At 28.3% G+C, this 26,545-nt stretch overlaps 3 protein-coding genes across 12 annotated transcripts in view; 1 reads left to right on the top strand and 2 right to left on the bottom strand.

Annotated features, from left to right (window-relative positions):
- CRMP (Collapsin Response Mediator Protein) overlaps window positions 1-26,545 on the top strand; it is a 331,728-nt gene that overhangs the window by 10,989 nt on the left and 294,194 nt on the right. The gene's annotated exons all lie outside the window — the stretch shown is intronic.
- Window positions 9,165-16,053, bottom strand: LOC136777329 (uncharacterized). Of its 7 annotated transcripts, XM_066733500.1 has the most exons (10): window positions 15,863-16,053; window positions 15,601-15,783; window positions 15,416-15,451; window positions 15,060-15,271; window positions 14,839-14,979; window positions 14,581-14,754; window positions 14,323-14,501; window positions 14,143-14,249; window positions 11,190-13,947; window positions 10,779-11,115 (listed from the first exon to the last, which is right to left on the bottom strand). In XM_066733500.1, exon 9 carries the CDS (start codon window positions 13,575-13,577, stop codon window positions 11,196-11,198), a length of 2,382 nt encoding a protein of 793 aa, XP_066589597.1. In that variant the 5' UTR covers window positions 13,578-13,947; window positions 14,143-14,249; window positions 14,323-14,501; window positions 14,581-14,754; window positions 14,839-14,979; window positions 15,060-15,271; window positions 15,416-15,451; window positions 15,601-15,783; window positions 15,863-16,053; the 3' UTR covers window positions 10,779-11,115; window positions 11,190-11,195. The 7 variants fall into 7 exon arrangements, with proteins under 7 accessions (XP_066589602.1, XP_066589597.1, XP_066589596.1 ...); XM_066733505.1 differs by lacking the exons at window positions 11,190-13,947; window positions 15,416-15,451; window positions 15,601-15,783 and adding exons at window positions 9,165-9,552; window positions 9,697-9,757 and having other exon boundaries at window positions 9,831-11,133; window positions 15,863-16,029; XM_066733499.1 differs by lacking the exon at window positions 15,416-15,451.
- Window positions 22,574-26,024, bottom strand: LOC136777628 (uncharacterized). The gene is made up of 9 exons (XM_066734067.1): window positions 25,961-26,024; window positions 24,894-25,051; window positions 24,275-24,377; window positions 24,106-24,217; window positions 23,883-24,016; window positions 23,772-23,828; window positions 23,352-23,699; window positions 23,105-23,235; window positions 22,574-22,918 (listed from the first exon to the last, which is right to left on the bottom strand). Exons 1-9 carry the CDS (start codon window positions 26,022-26,024, stop codon window positions 22,574-22,576), a joined length of 1,452 nt encoding a protein of 483 aa, XP_066590164.1.

Genomic DNA, 26,545 nt, shown 5'->3' with positions numbered 1-26,545 from the left:
TTAATGAATTAAGAGTGTGTATTATTTGTTAAAAAACGGACAGGTATTTTAGTTTGTAATTTTTTTCTTATTAAATTTAGCTTCATGCAGAGCGGATAAGAATGCTTAAGGGTTTATTACACTTTGTACACCCGTAACATTAGCAGTTTTTTGAGATTTGTTCATACAATCTTTATAATAAATATTGTTGCTATTATTTAAACGTTTGATATACTCTTGAAATGTGTAACAATAATATTCTATTCATTCTACATAAGCCAATTTAAAATAATACCACAAGCATAGTTTATTCAAAAAACCAATGTCAGCGGTATTTTTGTTTCGTTAGTGCAGAATTATTAGAAAGATAAGATTCAGAGAGATTTAGATTCCCAAATAAGCGGGGCTATAGCCCCAACTTATAGAGTTGTTCATTTTTATGCAATAGTAACAAAATAGTGAATAATTAAAAAAAAGAACGAAAAAAACTGGATTTTTTGAAGTAATATTATAAGGCAAGGTTTGGAAATATTTGAACTTTTCAGATATTTACTATAGTCACTAATAGCGACTTCCAATTAGTTACTATAGTAAACAGCTGAAAAATGCAAAAATTCCTGAGCTTTGTTTTGGGGAAATAAAATGTGTAAAAGTAAAAATATTTAAATTATTCTAGTTTCGGCTATACCTGCACATGCGAAGAATATTTGTCTAAAACTTCGTACGAATCGTTCGAATAGTTTCGGAAAATACACCAATGCCATGAAATAAAATGTGGTTTTGAGAAAAATGCACTTAACTTGCTTGCGTAGATATACGTACAGTCCGGAGCACGCTCAAATAAAATTGAAAATTAGTTGTGCTTTTAAACTACTCTGTTCCTTATAAAAATTTTCAGACATTTTTCTAAAATAATAAAGATTCGAAAGCCGCGCGTAAAGAAAACCGGATTTTTGCACGTTGACAAAGTGTAATGAACCCTTACTTTAACCGTGCCCCAAATTTAATTTTGTGCTAATTTTAGTGACCCTGGCAGTATTCGTCATAAAGTCCAGGAGATGACTTCAAATTGCTAATGCGTCGCCACTTTTAAATATTATTTTTCTAAAAAAAAAAAGATGCTATAATCATGATAAAACTGTGAAAATTTTAATAAATTTGTCACATATTTGATTAGTATATTCAATAAAAAGTTTTAATTTTTTACAAAAAAACTCGTTTATTTGACCTCCCTCCCTCTTAACGTAACACTACTTTTTTACTATAATTAAAAATACTTATAACAAATTTTAATTTTATCATTTTTCTTAATTAGTTTTTTTATCGTTAATAGATATTTTATAAAATTCTTTGTAAATGAAAAAATTAAGTCAATGATCATTATGTATTTTTTTGTAAACGAATTGATTGTATAATACTATTGTTTACTAAGGCAAAATTTCTACTAAGATATGCATGTATTGGCGTATCTTTTTTACAGACAAGGCCTGTTCTTTCGAGGGATCATGTAACATTGTTTCAAAGACTTTTATAAAGTAGTCAATCTTTCATAATGAATTTTAAATCTGAAATCAAATGATTTGCTGTTTTACATGCTTGCTATATTCCTTTGTTGATTATAACAATTCAGGAATCCAAACAGCACCCAGAATTCCAAACCTAGAATAAAAAAGGAGGGTAAGTAATAAAGCGGAAATAATAAGTTGTAAGTGGATATAATGGGTTAAATGAAATGGTAATTTCTCTTTACTGCCCACATAGTTACACTTCACATCAGTGTTGGTATTTTAAGTGAAAAAATTAAATACTGATAAATAATTAGCTTACATTCGAGTCGTTTATCGTTTCATTCATAAATCAGCAATCTTATTTAATCTTTGGAATGATATGCAGTGCGATCATGTTGCAGTGTTCAATATCGAAAATTCTTATGAAATGCTATACTCTTTCTACCTCCCATGCAATAAGTGTTTTGATTTGCATTTTGGTACGTATCTTGATTTATGTGTACCAAATATAATATAGAGAGAGTATAATTTTATACTTATAAAAATTACTGTAATTTAGTTTTTCTTGTTTAATATTGGAAAAATACTGAGCACTAAAACGGTTATTTAGGCCTTGGAAGTTCCATTTGGTATATGAAAATCATTGTTTGTCCTGTACATTCATTATGTTTTTTACCTGTTTTATATAAGGCAAGGAAGTTAAGGGGCGGTTAGTGTCGAGAGGCTTGAAAAATTGCATTACTATTTGGACCTTTGTTTTTTTTATGTTAAATAATTACTTTTGAAAATAGGATTCTGCACATATTATTCTTCTATGAAAGAAGAGTACATTCCAATTTTATTGATACAAAAGAATAAAAAATGGCGTAAGTAGCTCCGGTTAATTAAAGTTATGAATTAAGCTTAGCGCAGATAAAATTACTCAACGTGTTACTTTACTTAACGTAAAATTTTACGTTAAGTTACATGCAAGAGTGATGTACGACAAAGCACATGGGATTGTGTTGCGTTGCGGATATGTAAACTTAAGGCAACGCAATCCTACATGCTTTGCCGTACGTCGCTCTGAATTGTAATTTATCTTAAAATTTCACGTAAAATAACGTAAGACGTTAAGCGATTTTATGTGCGTTATTCCTTAGTCTGCGCGAGACGCTCTACAGCCTTGCCAAATAATCTATCTGAAAATAAAAATGAAGTAATGTTATCAAAATAAAATAAACTTAAGGAGCCTTACCTTTTTTGGATTTCGAAAAGCTTACAAACTTTAAAATGGCGGTCGTCACAAGTTAAAAAATATTTTATTTACAGCGTTCTTTGTTTAAAAAAATTGCCATTTAGATATTTGTAAGCTTTTCGAATATCTAAAAAAGATAAGGTCCCTCAAATTTAATCCAGTTTAATAGCATTACTCCATATGTTTATTTAGATAAATTGACAATGCTGAAGAGCGTACTGAGCGCAGACTAATTCATAACTTTATTTAACAGGAAATGCTGACACCATTTTGGATTCTTTTGTATCAATAAAATTGGAATGTACTCTTCATAATTATATATTGGAAAATGATATGCGCTGAATTCTATTTTCAAAATAATTATATTATCTGAGAAAATAATTTTAGGAGGTAATGCAAATTTTTTAAGCCTCTCGACCCTCACGCGTGCTTTACCAACAGTACAACTCAATAAACAATTAATTTAATAAAATTCAAACGCGAAGAGAATTGAAGAAACTGGCGTCTTTAGGACAAGGTGTCAGTCCCAACCAGTCAAACGAGCTTAAAAACACTCAAATCGTATGAGAAATAACACTGTACCATTGTCCCTCGTTCTTGAAGAGAGATCACTTCTGGTTATTTTTGCTTGAAGAACGCGGGACAGTGGTACAGCGTCATTTTTCACCCAATTTGAGTGTTTTTAAGCTCGTTTGACTCGTTAGAACTGGCACCTTGTCCTAAAGACGCCAGTTTGTTCAATTTGCTTCGCATTTGAATTTTATTAAACTAATTGTTTATTGACTTGTAGTGTCGGTAAAGCACGCGCGAGGGATCCCGTTAACCTCCCCTTAAACCGCCCCAGCTCTGAATACATACTGGAATGGTGTGGTGGGGTTCAAGCGTTTATTGGTGAAGACTAGAGACAGAGAGAAGAAGTATACAGGCAAATAAAGAGCTATACCTTACCACATTAATTTGCGTCTCAGTATCACTCTATTATTCATATTAGTTTTTCTTTTTTCTAAATCTCAATAAATATAAAGGACAGCGAGAGAGCGATAAGAGCCTATACATTGTGCTAGGGTTTAACTCTCTCTCTCTCTCTCTCTCTCTCTCTCTCTCTCTCTCTCTCTCTCTCTCTCTCTCTCTCTCTCTCTCTCTCTCTCCCTCTCTCCCTCTCCCTCTCTCTCTTTCTCTTTCTCTTTCTCTTTCTTTCTCTCCCTTTTCGTCTGTACAGATTCCCTCTCGGTCTATTGTTCACCAATCAACGCTTGATCCCACACGACGCCTGTTGAGTGTTCAGCGTGCATTCGGCCCATTCGGCTCTGGACCGGCTCAAGTACCTCACTGTGTCTCACTCTGTATTTCAAAGCTCATCGAGAAGCAACTGTTGGTCCGAGTAAACAGTTAAGAAGATGCATAGAGCGTCCCAATAATATTAACGACAGCTTTACTTTGTGTGTGTGTGTGTGTGTGTGTGATTTGAGTACTCATTAAACAAAAAAAAAGTGCTTGAAAATATGCGCGTAAAGGAGAAAGGGGTAACTCGTACGGTTTTTACCCCGTCGAATTTACGGATAAGTATGGTAGGTGATGCTTTCAATACGGGCTAGTCTCTTCTAAAGAGAGAGAGAGAGATAGAGAGAGATGTGCACTTCATTCATGTGAGTATTCAATATTTAGCAATTTGAAAACCTGAAATACGATGTATTCTTCTTATTCAAATACTGATTATTTATTAAACTTCGGGAATAAAAATTTACAGTTATAAATGATTTTATGCTTTACCGAATATGATTCAGTTTATTTTTGGCAAATATGTGCGAAGTAGACCGTCTTAAATTTTAAAATGTTTTCTTAATTTTACATCCTACTTACCTAATTTTTTACTTTTATCTTTGAAATGATTTTCTGGCAATGTAGAGCTCGTAGATTTTTTAAAGCTCACGCAATGACCATTTAGTTTTTTCGTAATATTCATACAGAGAATTTTTGTTTAAATAAATTTTGGTATGCCAAACAATTTTCCACACAGTATATATTCTGTTGCAAGTTGGTAGATAGTTCAATTACATATTTGTTTAGAATATCTCATTAGTCATTTTATTATTTTATTCATTTTCAGCAAGAAACAGCACATTATAGTCAATGACGTGATTTTACATGATTTTCGATACTTAAATTGCTATATATATAAAAATCTAAGGCAATTTATAATAAAAACAGATTATCAGCTATTTTTATTTTAAGTTTGGTTAGACTTTTCTTAATGTAGTAATTTAAACATTGAAAATCAAGTAAAGTCACTGCATTGAATACACTGTGCTATTTTTTGCTGAAAATGAATAAAATAATAAAATGACTAATGAAATATTCTAAACAAATGTGCAGTTGAACTATTTACCAGCTTGCAGCAGAATATATTATGTGGGAAATTGCTTGGTATACCAAAAACTATTTAAACAACAAAAATTTTCTGTGTTAATCTTACGGAAAAACCAAATGGTCATCGTGCGACCTTTAAGAAAATCGTACAAGCTCTACGTAGGGGGAAAAATCATTTTAAAAATAAAAGTAAAAAATAAGGCACTTGGGATATAAAATTATAAAAAAAACTTAAAAATTTGAGACGGTACAATTTATAGCGCTTATGCCAATACAAGTATGTACCATGCATTTTTTGGCAAATAACAAGCACCTCAAAGATCTGGATTTTAATTTTTTTTATAAAGAAACTAGCCTTATATTACACTTCGAGAGAGGCTATGTAGCGACTATGCTGAAGCATAAAATACTAAACATTCGGGTCAATAAGAAATTTCAAACCCAGCGAACCAGGAAAAAAATGCATAATATACTGTTAGGTATCAATCAGTTAAAAATTAAAATTTGTCATGATAATTTTTTTTATCTGAAAACTAGTCTTTTACTACGCTTTGACACACCAAGTGTATATTTTATAATATGTATGTTTGATAATAATTTTTTTAAAAAGAAAATCTTTATTATGTACCTTTTAAATTGAAAATTTTCTATGAGAAATTTAAAGAAAGAAAATACTACTATAATAAGAAACAAGCATAGGGAATAAATGATTGGAATTTCTGAAGTAATTTTGTTCCGTAACAAAAAAAAAGGGAAATACATACAAAAGAATTTTTAAAGTGTATAGAAGGATAGGTCTTAATTGCGTATTAGTTGTAAAATGATTCTCTCAAATGATTAAATTATTATAAAATATATAAAGGTGCTGTAAAATGTTTTAGAACAGAGTTTGAACATTTTTGCAATTTTCGATTGTTCGATGTAGTTAATAATAGGGAATCTTTATATAAGCAACAATAGTAATAAATTGCCGATCCTTGTTCTAGATAACCATAAGAAATAGATACTGTTTATATGCAATGTCAAACTTAAATAATATGATGACAGGATCAACTCTTAGTTTACTTGATTTAATTTTAATTTAATATCACGAATGAATAGCATTTAATATTATAGCAATCAGAGAGAGAGAGAGAAATATATTACCCCTTCATATTTCAAATGTAACAAAAAATCAAAAGCTTCACGAATATCATTCAATGATTTAAATATAACTTACAATGTATTGAGAACTATTTTGAAAAAGTTTGTACAGTCTGATAAAATTGATACATTGCAGTTTTTACATTAACCTTTTCCTTCTTTTGCTTTTTTTTTTAGAATATAGCTTATTCAAAATTATTTAACTGTCCCACTATCACAGTTTATTATAGGTATCTCAACACATTTGCTTTTATTGCTTTACGTTTCACATTTCAGTGCCAATCAGTGCACAAGGTTCTCTCACACTATTTTTTGTTAGAATAATTATATCTGAATTAAATAGTTATTTGAAAAATATTTATCAAATAGTATCGAACTTTATAAATTTGGATAATCATCAAGTGATTTAATACACAAATTTTAATATCTATTCACTTTTTCAAAATTCAAAAATATACACACATACACATATATTTAAAAGCCCCGTTCTGTCCCATGCTATGATTCGTACATGAGTGAAGTAATTTCACATTATCTAAGCCACTATATGTATAGCGAATTGCAATATAAAAAGTATGTATGGCTTCTTGAATTTTTTGTGATATGCTGTAAAGCCTTTGATTTTGGAAGAAACTATGCTTTCCTCCAAAATTAATGCATACTTTCAATTATGAATGGGCAAACACGTACATTCTAGGGAATCGAATCGGTTAAAACCATAAACAGACTTTAAAAGGGCCTTAGTTAACTGCTGGACATGACTTTTTCACGTCGCACGGCTTATCTGGTCTAGTACCAAGTCCCGAGAAACAAATCGATGACAATAAACCGATAAAAATTCAAGTACCCTTATATACCTGTACTCCAATGATTAATAAAGATTTTTTATTTTAATATTATTAATTAAACATTTTTAAAATTATTATCAATACATTTCTTGTATTTTTAAGATGAAAATGAGCACAGACAGAAATCTAATCGGATGATTATTTCTGTGTTAGATGTATCTTGTAGTTCTCATTTTATTAAATTCTAATAAAATTCTATTTTATTTGTAGCTCTTTTACTTAGTAAATTAAAATATATCCAAAATAGTAGAAAGAATTATTCAACAATTATTAGGGTTAATATGATTTCTAAAAAATATAGTAATCTTTCTTCCTTTAAGAAAGTGTGAAAGATAAGTTGCGTAAAGAAAATATTTTTATAAATGATAAAAATAAATATTTATTTCATTTAAATATGTAATTAAAAGATGTGTAAATGCTTTAAATTCTTAACTAAATTACTGAAAAAAAAAAATTTATTAGAATTAAATAAAATCAACACTGCAAAACACAATTGATACAGAAATAATCGTCCGATTAAACTCGTGATTAGGCTCATTTTCATCTTAAAAATACAAGGAATGTATTGATAATAATTTTCAAAAAGTTTAATTAATAATACTAAAATTAGAAATTTTAACTAATCATTGGAGTACAGATAGGCTTGCCATCCCGTCCTCTTTTTCCCGTACATCATTCTCTTTCAAGCGAATTCTAAAGAAATTCAATAGGGGTATTTATAATTTTAATAAATAAATTAATAATATCATTGCTCCTATAAAACTATTTTCAATAATAACAGTCTTTATTTCAATATGTCTAATGTGTCCGGGGTTATAAATGGGAACCTTAAGTACAGATGTACAGAGTGAGGCACTTAAGCCGCTTCAGACAATGGATGCAGAAAGACGCGTATCTCTTAAACTATAAAAAATATTCACTTTTTGCTTAGGACCTTTTCGAAGCCTTTTGTTATTTGATTTCAGAAAGGTCAAATGTGAAAAGTGAATATATTTTATGGCTAAAGAGACATGTGTCTTTCTGCATCCATATTCTGGGGCGGCTCAAGTGCCTTACCCTGTATAAGGGTTCTTAAATTTCGGTCGGTTTATTGCTCGGGACTCGGTGCCAGACCAGATAAGCAACGCGTTGTGAAGAAGTCTTTGTCCGCCAGCCAAGGCTCTCTCAAATTCTGTTTATGCTTTAAACCATTTCAATTTCCTAGAGAGCACAGGAATGTTATTAGTAAGCGAAATGTTTGTGTACACTGTAAAAAATTTTTATGTAAAATTACACAGAAAATGAAGGGTTACTTTTGGACCCTCTATTTATTGTGTACATTTACAAGCGAAAGTAAATTTACAAATACAATTGACAAATTACATTTTAGTAATCTAATTTTAAGAATCATTTTAGAAAATTTACTGACTCTTATAGAAAAATTACAAACTCTTAAAGAAAACTTACTGACATATATAGAAAAATTACAAATTCTTAAAGTAAACTTACTGACTCCTATAGAAAAATTATAATTCATAGAGGAAATTTACTTTTTCATATAGGAAAAGTACCTTTAACGTAAGTATTATTACTGTTCTGATTACTAATAATACTATTAGTAGTAAATTTACGGGAGTGAAGCTAAACGTTGAAAATGGTGTGACTTTTGTCCGTATTGTAAAGAGAAGCTATAAACTTTCTTTTGCTTGTAACTTTTTCAGCATAAGTCTGAATTTTAAGTCCATTTTCCTTTTTAGAAATGTCATAAGCGATTTAAAATGTTAATGGGAATTGTTATCATGTATAACAAAGCCAAAGGGAATGTTGTGTTTATATGTATATGCAGATGTATATGTATACTCATTTTCATGTGTGTATTACATATAATAATAATTCCTGTTAACATTTTAAATCGTTTTTAATTTGTTTAAAAAGGAAAAATAACTCAAATTGCAAATCTACGTTAAAAAAAATACAAAAAAAGAAACGGCTTATAGCTTTTCTTCACAATCCGGACAAAAGTCAACTAATTTTCAATATCCTCTTTAAATTGATATTAATAAGTGAAAATAATGAAAACCTTTACTATATAGTTGACTTTTCTCTTTTTATTATAATGTTGTTCAAATAACGCTGCAATACATAAGTTTAAAAGCATATAAAAAATAATGAATACAAAATAATGACTTATAGTATATCTACTCAGAATCTGCTGATATTTTCTGTTGACCTTCTATGTTTCTTAATTTATTAAAAAGTGACAAAACTTTAGACTTATTTCCACTTTTTCGCGATTTACTACCTGAATCCGGATGGATTTTTAACAAATACTTTTGTATAAACTCAAACGTACAAGAAGCTCCTGCAGGGTATTCCAAATTAAAAACGAAATATGCAGCCATTAATAATTGCAGAACTTCATAAAAACAACTTTCAGTTCTCATAAATAGGACCTGCTCAATATATAAATAATATAATGGAACATGGGTATCTGAAAAAAAAATTAAAAGTTTAACTTAAGATTGAAAATTTATTAAAACAGTAAAGCTATTAGTATTCCTTACTTAATTAATCAGATAAATTAATGTTCGCCAATTAAAATAGCAATGTAAAATTATATTTAATTTTATCTTACCTACAATTGCTATAGAAGGAGCTGCAATAACAGGTTTCAATTCGTTCAAGAGTGTTCCTTCCTAAAAATAATGTTTTAAAACCATTATACTCTTATGATCATTAAATACAGCAAGAAAATTCAAAATAACTCACTGGAAAAGATCTAAAAATTAAATTGTAATCTTCTTTAAAATGATACATAATTATTTTTATGCATTTTATCTCATCTTTATCGGACGAATTTAAAATATTTTTAAAATTCCTTTTTTCTCCATAAGCTAAAATCTTGTCTTTTTTAATAGTCAACTGCTCTTTAAGAACTACTATTGATTGCTGCATCAATTTCTCGTAGTGCCAAACAAAAAATTCTTTATGTAATAAGATCGGCCATTTTATTTTAATATCTGTCATGGTCGGAGGCTTATGTACATTATTGATAAATACTCTCTGTATCGGATACGTATCTTCTAAGAATAGGTAAACTTTTTGTTTTTTTTCTACATCAGTTTTAATTGAATCAATATTCAAGGTAACGGTTTCTAAAAACTTCCGTTTTTCTTCTAATGAGCTCTCCGTTTCACCCTCTTTATATTTATCCGGCTGCCAATTGCTGCAACCTGCCTTAGCTGCCAAAATAGATTTTTGTTTTTTAAATGGTATATTTAGAGTTCTTAATAACGTTCTTTTCATATGAGGACGATTTAAATAAAAATTTCGATCATGCATCTTATTATATAAAGAATGCATTCCTTCACCAAAAAACTGTCCATCATCATCTAAATCTGCAAATGTTTTTGGATACTTATCCACCATCTTTCTAGCAATCAGATTGAAGGTTTTTGATGGAATTAATTCTTGAATTGCTCTCATTTCTGAGACCACTTTGTTTACAACATTAGTAACCAAATATTTATTTCTGTTTCCCGCATCCAGCTCTCGTATAACAGATAAGTCCATTTTGTCCCAAGGAATCTTAAAATTTAACCAGTTTTCCTCTGAATTTTTTGTTTTAGATATAATAGTAGATGCATGTGATGACGTAGATGATTCAGACGAATACGAGTTGGATTCAGTTTCTATAGATTTACACACTGATTGGAATAATGTCAATTTTTCGCACAAATTATTTTGAGTCGAAATTTCTGTAGGCTGCAAAGCCATTAAGGTTTGCTCCGTACAATTCGGTTCAAGTATCACATTTTTTTCGTTTATATTATCTTCTGTCCAAATTTCTGTAGGCTTCAAAATCATTAAAGTTTCTTTCGAACATAATTTCAATACTTCGTCCTCATCTATTTCTGTTCCATCCTTTTCACATACAATTTTACATCCATTTATACATAATATTGCATTAGATTTAGATAAAAGCTCCGTAAGCACGTCCTCGTTATTATTAATTGCAACAAAAATTTTTTTTTTTACGATCTGCTGTCCAAACCTTAAATAATAATGCCATCTAAAATTGAAAAATTCAATAAATATAATAAGAAGATAGTTTAATGATTTACTTACTATGTATTATAACTCCAATGGTGCATACTCAAATAAATAGATACGAAAGGAATTTGATAAAAGGATAGTAAAAAGTGGATGTGGAGATAGAAGAGAGTTATGAGAGTAAATGTGCAAATCATCTATATTATCACACCTATTGGTATTTAGTTCAAAATTCTCATAAACCCCTAAACATGTTATTAAAACAATTTCTTTTACCTTTCCTATAAAATAAATATTTGTATAGCTATTATCAATTAAAATATATTTAATTTCACAGATTAATAAATTTCCAAATTGATTTTTCCCAATACAAATGTAATTCCCTTTTTTATATTCAATGCCTTTGAAAACTGCTTTCTGAGCAACAAATTTAATGCAACAGGATATGTTATTTGAAACATATTTTATAATGGTAGAAGAAACAGAAGATTCGAAGTTATAAGCTAAGAAAACCTCAGCTGTATCAGCTTTAACTGAAGTGTCATAAGATAATATATTAAGACTTTGTAACATCTGATGCTTATTAGATAAAAATTTTGTTACATTTTTAAAATTAGGAGAATGCTTAATAAGAGTTTTGAAATATCTGTGTTTGCTTTCGAAGCGTAAAGTCCATAAGTATTTGAGCGGTCCAAAAGACTTAATTAAATAAGGGTAATGACAAATATAATGATGTTTTGGTCTTAATTTGATATTAGGAAAACATTTAATTCTAACAGACATGTATTCGTTTATCTTTTCCTGTAGTAAAGCGATTTGACCTAAAGAAACAGTTGGAGCACATATCAAGGAGCAAATATCTCTTAGAAGTAACACCATTATCCAAACATCGTCGTTATAATCCTGAATTAAATCATATACAAGTAATGGCAAAATTAAAATTAATTTTCTTATTTGGCTAGCGGTCCCGGTTAATTTTGTGGATTTTTTTATTGGAGGAATATCTTTAAATGTTATGATGTTATTAAGTTTTATTTTGGATATTCGAAAATTTAATTGTGTATAATGAAACCATTTCTTATCAATGAAATACATAATAGCATATAATAAGTCAAAAGCTGCAATTCCTTCGAAAATGTCATGAGCTATGCATGGAGGTAAGCCTGGATTACAAACATGAAAATATTGCAATTCATTTAAAGGAGAATTTTCCTTTATTCCTTTAACTGATGTCCTGTTTTCATCTATTTCATTTACGCACGCGTTATATTGCTGAGGTGTTCTATTAGGTTTCGTACATCGATTTTTCGGTATAAAAGAATTTTCAGACATATCACAGAAACGACAAGTATATTTTGAAGAGCTAAAATCTTGTGAAAATCCGCCTATTTGGTGACTTCCTAAGTTATCACCAAGCATAGCTATCATAGTACCGTAAAAAGTTTGATTTTGATTATCAATAGTTACATTAATTCCTTCAGTTTCTAATAATCTTAAGTCGGCAATTAAAAACTTCATAATTGTATTCCAACCAAAAAAAAGTGCATCCTTTTCTTTGCACAGAAGAATAAGCTGCATGTTTTGAATTTGTGATCGTAAATATGGAGGTAAATTACCAACTACCATATATACACCTACAAGTTTAAATTTACCTTTGGCAGCACCTAAAGGATTGCAAATTTCGAAGGCGTCTTGGAAAAATATTAATTTTAAACCATTCTTATTTCTTAAAAATAATTGATTTTCTTTTACTACACTACCGTCATGAATATCGGAATATAGAAATGGCTGATCCTGATGACTTGAAGTGTTACAAAAATTTCGAAGGTCTTTATTTTGTAATAATAGGGTTAAAGTTTCTAAAATCGGAACGTAATGGTAATGAGATATTTTATGATTACTGGAAAATCCTAATTTAATTTGCAATGGCCATACTATATTAAATTTTTCATTAAAATACTTCCTTCGTAAAAATGTATTGCGTAAAATACCTTTTTCTGAATCACATAAACGAATTAATGGATTTTGACTGTTAATAAAAATTGCAAAAATTTCTTTTTTAATGTTGTCTGAGATGTCACTTTGAAATAAATAATGAAGAAAAAGATTTTTGCTTATGTTGAAAAGAGAAGAGATTTCGTCAAAAATCATTTGTAATGATCGTTCTGTTAGACTATTCTTCATTTGCAAGTTTAAAAACAAACGAGCAATCATTTTTTCATTATCATTGTAATTAATAAAATTTGTTTCTGAAGATTCCCTATTTATAGAAATTGAGCCAATGTCATCACTTATTCCGCTTTCATAATCATCACAATCATTACAGTGATCTATTAGATTTTCAGATGTAATTTGATCGTTAATAATACTATTATGCCTTCTCATTATGTGAACCTTGTAAGATGTAACACTTAAATAATTTAAATTGTGGATAACAGTTTGGATAGCTACAAAAAATTCCATTCTTACTTTTTTTTATATGGTTATACAAATGTTTGTTAAATATTAATTTATCATTAGACTCAAAAAAGCATCCGTTGTTGTTACAATGATAAACATTGTTACTTCTACCATGAAATCGACGAATATGCTTTCGAAAATTTGTATAACGAGTTAATTGTTGCCCGCAGTTTTCATAAGCACATTTTATCCTTAAATTTGTTAAATTTTTGTGATAAGTTTGGTGATTATTGTATTTAGATATAGTGTGAAACTTAAATTTGCACATTATACACTCAAACATTTCTAATAAGAAAATTGAATAACAGATGAGGCAAACGCGTAAGAGGCGAGTTAACTGCAGTATTATTTATGGAAGTTGTACCAGAAGTAACTGAAATAGCAAAAAATAATTCCATTTATTCCTTTAATTAATTACTATTATCTATAGTTAGCAAGAATTAAGAAAAATGTTTGAGTGATTAATTTTAACCCTATTATGAAATATTATTTAATACGTTATTATTATTATCTAATAGAGAAAACTAGAACAAAATAAGAGTAATACAGAAAGAGTCATATTACTCACTGTCTTAATTTCAGCAATTGTGATTTCAAATAAGTGACATTCACAATGGAGATGAGATATTTTATCACACCTTTTCCAGATCCCTTCTATTCTATTTGTTTAAATATCTAGAAAAAAAAAATGTTGATAAGACAGGTGTACTTCTGAATGAAAATAGTAACAGAAATTAATTTAACTTACCTAATCAATTTCAATAACCGGATTTTTCAGAATATAAAACAACTATGCAATCAGAATATGGTAACTGTTTTCGAGAATTCTATTTACATATAATATCTCAATCAAAAACTTTGTCATATAAGAACTTGCAACTTTATCATGAGATCTCTTTCTTGTATTTTATTTATGTTAACTAGTACCTAAAATAGCAAATGCAGATAAAGCACATGAAGTATTTAAACAAAATAGTAAATGAAACATTTCTTCAACTTATCTCACCAATTTAATAATTAGAACAGAACATGAAAGTAATGATTTATTCACTGCGTAGGATGTAATAGCCAAATATTTATTCTCTACGAAGGGCTTTGCGAATGAAAATTGCTGACCTATTATTTAATACTATATTTGAAAAACTTAAGAAGTTTTCTTCTATCCATTTTTATTCAGCATCTGCAAAGGAAAAAGCAACTAAAATACGTATATTGAGTTTTGCAAAATATTATACATATTAAATATAAGATTTGTTTTACAGACCTAATCAATTTTTGTTAATGCTTCAGTACATTTCGAGCATTCTATTTACATATAATATCTCAATCAAAAACTTTTTCATATAGGAACTTGCAACTTTATCATGAGATCTCTTTCTTTTATCTTATTTATGTTAACTAGTACCTAAAATAGCAAATGCAAATAAAACACATGAAATATTTAAACACAAACAGTAAACGAAACATTTCTTCAACTTATCTCACCAATTTAATAATTAGAACAGAACATGAAAGTAATGATTTATTCACTGCGTAGGATGTAATAGCCAAATATTTATTCACTGCGTAGGATGTAATAGCCAAATATTTATTCTCTATGAAGGGCTTTGCGAATGAAAATTGCTGACCTATTTTTTATTATTACTACTCTTGAAAATCTTAAGAAGTTTTATCCTATCCGTTTATATTTTCAATATCTACAAAAGAAAAAGCAACTGAAATAGATATACTGACCTATGAAAAAAATATGATATTAATATAAGATTTATTTTATAGATCTAGTAAAGTTTTATTAATGCTTCAAATCAAAAAATAATTATGCAATTAAAATGGTAACTAACCTGTGATTTATATATACATATCCACTCAAAAAGAAACTGTTAAAAATAAGTTTTCTATTTTATCACAGTCACTCTTTTATTATATTCTTATCAATTCGTATCTCAACTAACAAATTCAAATAAACTATATGAGCTATTTCGAATAGAAAAGAAATAATAGAGACATATTTATTTAAATTCTTTACCTAATTTTAATAAGTGCTTTAACCATCAAAAAATCCAATCGTTAATCTATAGCATTATAATCTTTAGTATTCTAATTTCCGAAGTGAAACTTTTTATATTGCAGCACTAGTCTAATCTAAGCGGTCAGAAATCTGTTTCGAACTATTAAAACTTTATGTTATCCATTGTATCTTTTTACTCATCTAAAACGCGGAAAATACTCGTATAATAGTTAAATTCTATGAATAAAATAATGATAATTTGATAAGATTGTTTACTTACCACATGAATTTCAATAAATGGCCCAAATATAAGATTTGATGCAGTTGCACAGAATTACACATATTGCACTAATGGTGTCATATTCGAACTAAAATGGCCGTTACATCTTATTCTGAAACCATTCCGATAGAAGCAGCATCACTCTTGCACTCGAATATGACGTAATTATTGAAACTGACGAATAAGAATCGTTCTCTACAAAGACCGGCTTCACGGATGTTTTATACAAATGTAGAGCCACGTAAACAAACGAATACTAAGCCACTAGTGTTTTACTCACCTTCGGAATACTTTAGAAGCTTACCACTGCTTGAAAAACTATTGAAGCTTATTTACCAACATGCACAACCAAAAACTTATATGTATTTTGTTACTTAGGCATATATATATTTACGGTTTATAGAAATATCAATATTTGAAAGAATATCCTTGAATACATATTTATACTATATACAAAACGATTGCCAGAAAATTCTATTTTAGCGTTCAAAACTTTTCGTTAAACCACTAGTAAATTTACAACATATTTACTAGTGTTTTCATGTATTATGCTTACATGAAATAGGAAAATTACATACGTTTTGTATATTTACTATCAGATTAGTAAAAATCCACAATATTTTATGAAAATATTGTAAAGTTACAAATTTTTCTTAAATTTACATCGATTTTGTCACTGCCACTATATATTGTGTAAAATTTACTATCATTATATGTGTAATTTTCCACAGATTTTTTACAGTGTATTAGTGCGCTGTAATTGGAAATAGTAGTGAGGTTGTGTAGATATTCCTATAAAATACATTGAGCTAAAACACACGTGGCTTTATCTAAGGCTTGAATTTATAAACCAAACTAAACTTGATTTTCAGTTTAGCAAATACTTAAGACGAAGATCGAGGTTAGCATTGTGTTGAAGGATAAAGGGAGACATTTGATCTTAGCTAAGACCGTGCTAAGCTTAAATTTCGTTTATAGATTCGGGCCTGACTCACGACGAAATTTCTACGTTGATAAAATAGTTTTAAGTTTGTCCTCGTAAAGCAAATTATTTATTCCAAACAAATCACCTATATTTTTACTTGTATTTGCTTCTTCCGGCGTTAATTATATTATTTAAATTCAGCCTAAACGCGATAGAACTTTTGTTTGTTTGTTTTTTTTTGTTTATTAACAGAGAATAAAATAGAATTGTTAATATTTCATTCTTTTTTAATGAAAAAATTTACCAAACTTTTCTATTATACTGAAAAAAATTTGAGCCAATACAAATCAGTGAGTTTTAGTACTCGGTTAGTGACGTAATTTTTTAGTGATTTTAAGTGAACTAAACAGTTTTAAAAGGAACGCACATGTACGTCAATTGTAAAGAAAATTTAAAATGAGTTAATTTGATTTATCAATTCCCTTCGCGTTAAACTATTGCCTAACATAAATTGAAATGCCGCTCATCATCGTTTAACGTAGTAGTCTAGTAAATCGATTGGTTTTACAGGGTATTTTTTTTACACGTAAATGAAATGTAATAAATCCAAAAATTTTATCTTATTAATACTATCTTCAGTCATAAAAAAGCATTGTTTTTACAATATTTTATTGAAATTATATGAGATAAGAGATGCCGAAAAATAACATACTGCTGGCCCGTGATCTATCTCCAGTTTGGATAATCTGAAACAAAAAAAAACCAATAGTTTATTGTTCTGTAGGATTATCATTTTGGCCGGAACTATAGAATAAAATAATTTTGTTAAAAAATAACACAATGGCGGACATAGAAATAAAAAAGTACCATTGTTTTTAGTGCAAATTTGGATGTAAATTGAAAAATAGTGGGTGAAAAAAAAATTATTCTAGTTCCGGCCAGAATTACAAATGTGTAGAACGACCTGTTAAGATTTAAGCCCGATCGGTTTAATAGAAAATTTGTATCGCTCGGGTCGACCGAGAAAGCATAGTCTTGAGAAAAACGCGTTTAAAGTTTGGTTAATAGAATTTTCTCATACTCACATTAATCATCGATCCCCGGTGCGTACACAACCCTTCGATCTCTTCATAAGCGTAAAACATTGGTATATCTAATTATATCCTTTCGTGTATCGAAAAGTATAAGAAGTTCTAAGGAAATAAAAAGGTAATGAGTTATACACTGAGAAAAAAAAACATTAAAATGAAACAAAATTTGTTTTAATCAAATAAATGAGCTGTTTCAATACTCCCAAACAGCCCATTCTTTTAATTTTAGGAAATTTCTTCGAATATAAGAAATTATTTTTTTGAAAAATTTATTTAAATTGAACAAAATGTATTTGTATAGAAACGTTATTATTCAATTAAAAATTCAGGTGTGATCACTTCAAGAAAATGTATAATTCATTTAAATTATATTTATTTGAAATAATACGTGGTTTTTGAGAATCTCATAAGCAGCATTTTGATTGAAGATGATGTTTCTTCCAGCCATGTATATAATAATTGAAGTTTAATGATTATTCTAATGTTTGAAGGAAATAGTATTTTCAAACAAAATCTGGTTTTTGAGAATCTCATAAGCAGCATTTTGGTTGGAGATGGTATTTATTTCAGTCAATTTATTGAATTACTATTAATAGCCGAATGGTTTCAAAACATATTAAATTGAAACAAAACGTATTTATGACAATCGAATAAATAACATTATAATTGAACATATTTCTTAGAGTCATCTGTGTATATATATGAAAATATAATAAATATTTGAATATTGTAATAAAATATTTATTTGAATCAAAATTTGGTTAATCACAACTAAGAAAATAACATTTTGGTTACAGACGATATTTCTTTCAGCCAAATATACAATCTTCTTTTCATTCACGTAACGATTTATTAAAAATGGAAAAATATATTCAATTTTAGTTTAGGCATTTTTTCATATTATATATCCATTACCATTTAATTTATGGCTGTATTGACAGACATTACTTTAATTCCAACAGCTTTTCACATCTTTAGTTGAGCAAGCATATATACTTGCTGATACCGATGCTCATTTTTCTTCTTCGATTACGTTTCTACATGTATTTCTCTGTCTCCTATTATACATTCAATTTGAAAGTAAACATTTTAATCATTATAACATATAAATATTTATTTAATATGAAATGAAAGATTATTTGAAGAAAATTACTTACTCTTTCAACAAATTTGTATCTGTGGAGTGATGGAATTATTAAACTGAAACATATACATAGTTAAATAAGACTTACCTTTCATTAAAATCCGTGAATGTATTTATAGGTATGTATCTTATTTATATACAAATTCCTTTATATACAACTTATATATCAGTTGACCACTAGCGAGAGAGTTATGAATGCTTTCACAAATGGAAAACCACCTAGCGGGCTGTTGAGGAAATAAGCAATTTTTAATAAATACATTTCTTTCATTTAATGATTCTCTTTTTTTAAAGTTAATATATTTGTTAAAATTATAGAGATTTACATTTCTAATGCACTATAACCTAAATAATAAGATACAAACATATGATCTATTACGATGAAACATACATGCATTTATTTTTCTCAGGGTTTGATATTTTAAATGCAATTCAAAGTTTTTTATCTAGGTAAAGGAAAATGATGGAAAAATTTAACAATTCAACATTTAAATTGAACAACAATTAAATTGAAATAAATTATACAGTACATTATTTTTTGAGAAAAGAAAGTACTCTGCTTTAAAACAAATTAGTATTTTATATGTATCTACAATATATATATATATATATATATATATGCGTATACATATTTTCATCGAATAATATATTTTTTACTATTATATAAAAATAAATTAAAATTAAGTGTATTATAGGGTAGGTAGTGTGTTAAAAATGAAGATTTTATTTATTTGAATGAAATGTGCAACTTTATAAATTAAATAATCTTTTATTAAATACAAATAATATTTTCCTTTATCACACATCGTATAATTTAAACTGAAATTGCAAATATACCTATAATAAAGCTTTTAACAATACTTAGAAGTAAATATTATTAACAAAAACTGCTATGCTTCTTTTATAATACTTATTGCTAATATTCTTAATATTACACCTACGTATACCATATCATTCAAAGATCAAACAAACAATTATGGAATGCATATAATCAGGTACACACAACACACAATTTACCAGACGGTATCTTAAGAATAGCATAAGTCTTAAAATCTATTAAATCTTTTAAAGAAATAAATTCAAACACCGATGTTTCTTTTATTTCAAATGCATGAATGTGGCTGTTAAAACAAAGAATATTCATTTTTATTACCATAAAGAATATTTCATGGTTCTCTTTTATTAAAATATATTTTATTAAACCAAAGATCTCCTTATCCAAAGAAATACCCATTCCTAATTTATAAACCGTACCATAAATTTTAACCCATTTCACGCAATCGTATGCCTCAATTTTTCTTAATATTTCATTATTTGTTATAATATCAATGTCAGACTCAATCTTTGGACCTAATTTAAAATTATCAGAGAAACCTTCATTTTTTAAAAATCTGTAATTTACGTACAATTGATGTTTAATCGCAAGAGTATGAGGTGGATTGTTGCAAGAATTGACTGCAGAAGCTATTTCCTTCAATTGCTTGTGCTTTGCTTCAAATCTGACAACAGATAAATTTTTAACAGGGCCATATTTTCGAATCACTAAAGGATAGTGTATTAAGAAATGGTGTTTCGGTTTTAACTTATCAGCGAATAACTCTAAATATAACTTGTGATGTTCCGAAATTATTTTACCTAATAAACTTAACATTTCTTCTTTAATACTGGGGGCCATAAGAATACATATTAATTTTCTTAACAATCGCCATAATGCCTAAGCTTTATTATCCGTAGATACTAAATCACCAATTATAAAACCGAGATATTGAATTAAACAATACATTTCAGATGCTGAGCAAATTATAATCTTTTTTTTTAGAGATACTTGTGAAATAGGTATTGGTTTATTAATGTTGGAACTATCTCCAAAATCAAAAAATCTCATTCTTGAATTAAATGTTTCTAAGGAAAATAAATTTTCAATTATTATTAAGCAATGTAAGATTTTACCTATTTCGTACCTACACACTCCCTCGAATACATCGTGCATGATGTCAAGTGTTATGTTTTCAGTTACATGAAAATTGTTTAATTTGTTAAAAATGCACTCTTGTACCAAGCCATTTCTACAATTTTCTAAGTCCAATTTATAATTTTCTCTTGTCCGATGAAGTGAAACGTCATCCACTAACAGCTCTCTTGTTAAATTTTTATTAGCGAAACATATTCGACAATAGTGACTTGAGTTAAAACATGTGGTAAAACCAAACAGCTCATTCAACCCTAGGTTATCGCTAATAACAGCAAGGACAACAAAATAAACTATTTTTTCTTGACCTTCCACTGTTAATGTAATGCCCTTTGTTTCAAGTATGGCCAATTCCTCGAGTAAATTGTTAAACAACTTCTTTAAATCTTGTGTCTTGTGAATTTGTGCTAAAAATATATTTTCCAATTTACTCCTATATTTATCAGGGATACATGCAATAGTGTAATATGTAGCACCTAATTTTTGTATTCCACTATGCGATCCTAATGGATTGTTTATCTCAAAGTCGTAAAAAAAAAAAAATTAAAGGTAATACTAATTGTCCATCATATTTCTCTATAACCTTTTGCCACAATTCCCCATCTAATATGCTATTAAAAGTTTCTGATTTCTTCTTATTTCTAAGTTCGGATACAATTTCATATAAAGTATTTGGGAGTTGTAAAAAATTAATTAACATAGCTATCAATGATATAAAGTCCATGGTTATACTCGATATTATTATACTTTGTTCGAACCTTTTACTCTATGCGATCGTAAATATTTATCGATGGTATAAGTAACCGGCGGAATAAATGTGTTCACACGTTGAAAATATTTTAAACTTAAATATTCCGATTTGAAAATATTACAAGTATCCTCAATAATCGATAAAATGAAATCAGAATTAAGATTATTAGAAAGACCTACGTTTACAGTAATTACTTTAAATGTAGCTAGAAGAATATTTTTAAATAAAGATCTAAAATGGTCTACAATTTCAAACGTTGCATTTCTGGGTGATTTAGTATCACTTAATAATCTAGCTACAAACAAAGCAAAACATTTGAAAATTATATTTTTCGCTTCATCGACACTACCTGCATTAACGTTACATAAATCAGAAATAGTATTATGTATATCTAGCTTTACTTTATCATTATCATTCAACAAACTAACGGTGATTTCATTGTCAGCAATTGGAACGACTTCCTTATTAATAGTAGGAATGTCTATTATGACTTTTTCAGTGGAATCTGTATGTAATTTGCACAAATGACGCTTCAATGCATAAAAATTGTTAAATGATCGATTGCATTTTTCAAATCTACAACAGCACTCGTTATTCATATCATTTCTGTGGCATAACTTAACATGAGCCAATAATATGTCACAATTGTCTAAACTACTACTACAGTAAGGAGAAGAATACATTATTTAAATGATAATTTGCTCAGTTTCTGCACAAAATTATAAAGGATATAGTAGGTTTACGCAAAATATATATACAAACTGATAATAGTATTTTACCAAAAAATTACCTATTATATTAAAATGAAACTATCTTAAAGACTAATATTTTCTATTTCTTATTAAGCTGTTTCAGGTCAGATAATATTTCGTTAACTAAAGAGCACTTTTTATCGCAGTTACTATTTATGTTATAAATATACTTTTGAATTAATAGCCATATGTGCTCACTCTCTGGTGAATACTGTATATTCAAAACGAAAAAAATCTTGAAGCAAATGTCTATTGCTTTTAGTACGTTTTCAGCCAAGTACATTATTTCATTGACGCATATATATGCAGATATAATTTTACCAATAGTGGGTCCTATAACCATAACAAACGGTTGCAGCGTTTGACCAAATTCTTCCAACAGGTTTATTCGTTTTTCAATGACCGTATTAATCTCATCTGCATTCTAATGTGAAGAAAAACAAAATTCTGTTGTAGATGTTACAGTTACGACGATAATGGTTAAGGGCGTAGTTGATATATATATATATATATATACTATCATAGAAATATAGAATGGACTATGCAAGCAGCCCAGTACAGTCAGAAAACAGTAGGAAGAATAATTGGTTTTAAATACATTTCTACTTACAGCTATAAACATAATTAAGCTGTCTTTGCACTCCGAAATTGATGGTTTCCAATGGCGGCTACCGGACTTCACTCTTCCTCTTGGACTTATCAAATGCGGTAATAATAAAAATTGGCAAGCAACTTTAGTATCTGTGGAAAAGTTAACAAATACAAATATTTGCATTTATAATTAAATCTTATGAGAAAATAACAATAATTTCAAACCCAATAAGTTAAGAAGACAACAAATTATAATTCAGAATCACCTTCAATTATATCTTCTAAAAGCAATAGTTCGTTTAATGCTTTCGCATTATCGTCCTTCGATTTGAATGGCCTAAGAGTTTTTAAGTTTTCAAAAAAAGTGTCCCATATTTGTATAGTAATATTAATTTGTGTTAGGGATAAACGCTCAAAATCATACTCTATTAATTTATGTCCGGTATCAGGTTGTTTAAGTATTGGCCAATCATCAATAATTTCTTTCAATGATTTTTTAGAATTTTTTATAAGCTGTTGGCGTAAATAAAATGTCTTTTCCCAATGTAATATAATAGATTGAAAAGGTGCCATATTTTTAGACAACCATAATTTTGAAGTTTCTGCTACTTCATCTTTAAAGAAAAAATTATATGAAACATTTTTTCATAAGGGAATGTACACCTAAAAGTTCTTTTATATTTTACCTTGGCTTTGCACGAAATCACTGTCGTTTCCATCATTTGCAATACACTTCACATTTTCTTTAAAGGATTTTAAATTATGTATATAGTTCCTATATTTATATACTAATTTACCTTTCGAAATAATAGACCTCCCAGAAGGAGAAAAATGTTTTTTCATTGGGGGTATATAATATATGCTGTCGTCTTCAGTTGGGAACAATTCCACAATCTTCTTACTCAAATCACGTAGATTATCAGTAGTCAATCTTCAAATTGGAAATAAAATTTGATATTAGATTTAATAAAATAAGAAATAAAAATATAAAAATATTTGTGCTACAAAACATATTGTTACCTATGAGTAATTTTTAAAGCATTTGCTACAATTATGTCAACTAGAACATTTCTGTTACTTCTTGATACAAATTGGTTCTTTTTATATGATTTTAAAATAGCTGTTCCTTTAACTGTATTTTTTAACAATTTATTTATTGAAAAACATTGAATGTTAAATAACCTTGTACTGGTGAAATTATTTTGCCGAACTAGAGCGTTTTCTTTTCCACAGTCAGACTCGTATTCACTCTCAATATTATCTACAGTATTACTTTTCTCTGGGGATATATCCTATAAAAGAATAAATTTATTTATCTCCTTATAAATGAAATGATTAAGTTATTAAAGCAAAAAAGAATAATTATAATATTAACTACTTTTATTATATCATTGCTAATTATTCCCACAAACCAAACCCAGATAGCATAATGGTGTTAGATTCATACCGCACCATTATGTTATTTGGAAATAAACTTGATTAAAAATACTTATTCACTTTTTGCAGTACACGTAGCTTTTAAAATTGGACACTATAGGAAAACAAATATAAAAATAAGATGATGATGCACTTAAAACACCTCAAAGCTAGAAAGTAAACTTATTTAATATCAACCAGTTTTGAAACAAAATATATTTCAAATAATATAAAATGATGCTTCGAAAAGTTTTATGTAATAATATTTTCTTTTAGTGGTACATTGACAACATTTTCTATCATCAAAATCTTCTATAATTTAAATGTTTGCAGTGTTCATGTTGTACCGTATTACATTTAAAGAAACTAATGAGATGAAAGGAAATACAAACTTGTGACAAACTGGGGGAGGATTGAGAAAAATCTTTGTTAGTAGTGTAATGATTGCTCCATTTTTCTTTAAACAGAACTCTACTTCCAATTTGAGGAATCAATTCCTTTAAATGATTATCCTCTAAATGTGGCATTACGTTTTCATTAATATTATGTTCTGTAAAATAAAACATGATCTTGTAGAAAAAAATCATTCATGTAAAAACTGGAACGTACAAGAGAAAATATAATTTGTGGTAGTTCTTTCAAATATATATTATACTTGGAAAGTAAATGGACAAATATTGTATAAGAAAGCAGTGTCAAAGCAAATACAGCTTCACTACTTAAATACAATAAACATTGTGCGATGAAATATAACAAAAGTAGAGTTAAGAGTATACATAAAACTTCTTAAATCATTAAAATTAATAAAAGCATGCAGAGTATATTTAAACATTCACTCGTACAGAACACATTATCTTGAAAATATATTTTAGTAATCTTTTAATTAATTTGATGACTGAAATATGATTTTAAGAGAGCTTTACCTATATGTGCTATATGGAGAGTCTACGTACTGTTAATATATGAATACACATGAATTTGATTTATGACAATTTTGTTGGATAGAAAAGAAAACAAATTTTTACTATTAAGAATAATGTTAGAAGTCTTCAATAGCAAAAGTAACATTCTTGAACCATTACCATGATCTATATCAAAAAGTTTACTTTCTATTCCTTTTTTTACCTTATATTGATGAATCCTCAGCTAGTGTTAAGAGGCTTTGGAGATTAATTTCATTACAGTAACATGAAACTTTTTTCAATTTTTTTCATTACTGTTCTAGATTACTTAATTAAAAACTATAATTTAAAAATCATCACTTCTTCAATCTCACAAAATAAAGCCATATACAATATTTATTTTTACTAGCTGAGTTTATCATTCGCTATTTATATAATTATATCAACAATCACCAATAATAAATATTTTAAGAAAGATTATAACACCCATGCATATAGTATCCAATAATTACTATTCAATCTCACGTCTATATTAAAATATAATAACGTTCTCTTACCTTTAAAAATAGGAACCAACTCAGGAAAATTCCATTTCTCTAATAATTCACTAACAGGATCCATTTTATTAGTCACTTTGCCTGTTGCTTGTTCTTGCCTTCCAAACTGCAACTACACTGTTCGAACATGTCAAAATGGCCACTGTGCAACAAATAAAATGGCGCGTCTGGGTGTTATAATGGTCAAAGAAAAGATTACGGTGTATGCCGTATGGGGTCGTGCGAACTGCAGCAGATTCTTGTTGCTATGCTGTAACAAGTCTGTTGCTAGTTCGTAAAATCGCCACTAGATGGTGTTTGCACGATGGAGCGTTGCAAGCGCAAATACGTGCTTACATGATTCTTACCTTGAAAAATATTATAATTGTTTACAATATACATATTTATCATACACGAAATTAATTACTCATTGAGCCTACACAGTGTTTCTTCTAATTTGCCCTGAAGCGCGAATAGAACAATAAATGAAAGTTTGTAAAAGTAAGACAAAAAAATTTAAATCGAACTTCTCTCAAAGTATTTTCAATTTAGGTAAAAAAAGATTACTTTGATTTCCTGTACACCTTTCAATAAGATATTAGTTAA

The sequence above is a fragment of the Prorops nasuta genome, unplaced genomic scaffold (genome assembly GCF_024137725.1).
Source record: "Prorops nasuta isolate Cenicafe-Biocafe unplaced genomic scaffold, Cenicafe_Pnas_1.2 PNAS00011, whole genome shotgun sequence".
Lineage (NCBI taxonomy): Eukaryota > Metazoa > Arthropoda > Insecta > Hymenoptera > Bethylidae > Prorops > Prorops nasuta.
Note: the sequence above shows the minus strand (reverse complement) of the source record. Positions and strands in the feature narration are given on the sequence as shown.

Bases quoted from the DNA above. Each gene is read 5' to 3' on its own strand.
- LOC136777329 (XM_066733500.1), bottom strand. From the start codon at position 13,577: ATGGAATTTTTTGTAGCTATCCAAACTGTTATCCACAATTTAAATTAT.
- LOC136777628 (XM_066734067.1), bottom strand. From the start codon at position 26,024: ATGGATCCTGTTAGTGAATTATTAGAGAAATGGAATTTTCCTGAGTTG. The intron at 23,700-23,771 runs GTAAAATATAAA...TTTTCTTTAAAG, and splicing joins TGATTTCGTGCAAAGCCAAG to ATGAAGTAGCAGAAACTTCA. The intron at 23,236-23,351 runs GTGATTCTGAAT...ACTTTTCCACAG, and splicing joins TTTAGAAGATATAATTGAAG to ATACTAAAGTTGCTTGCCAA.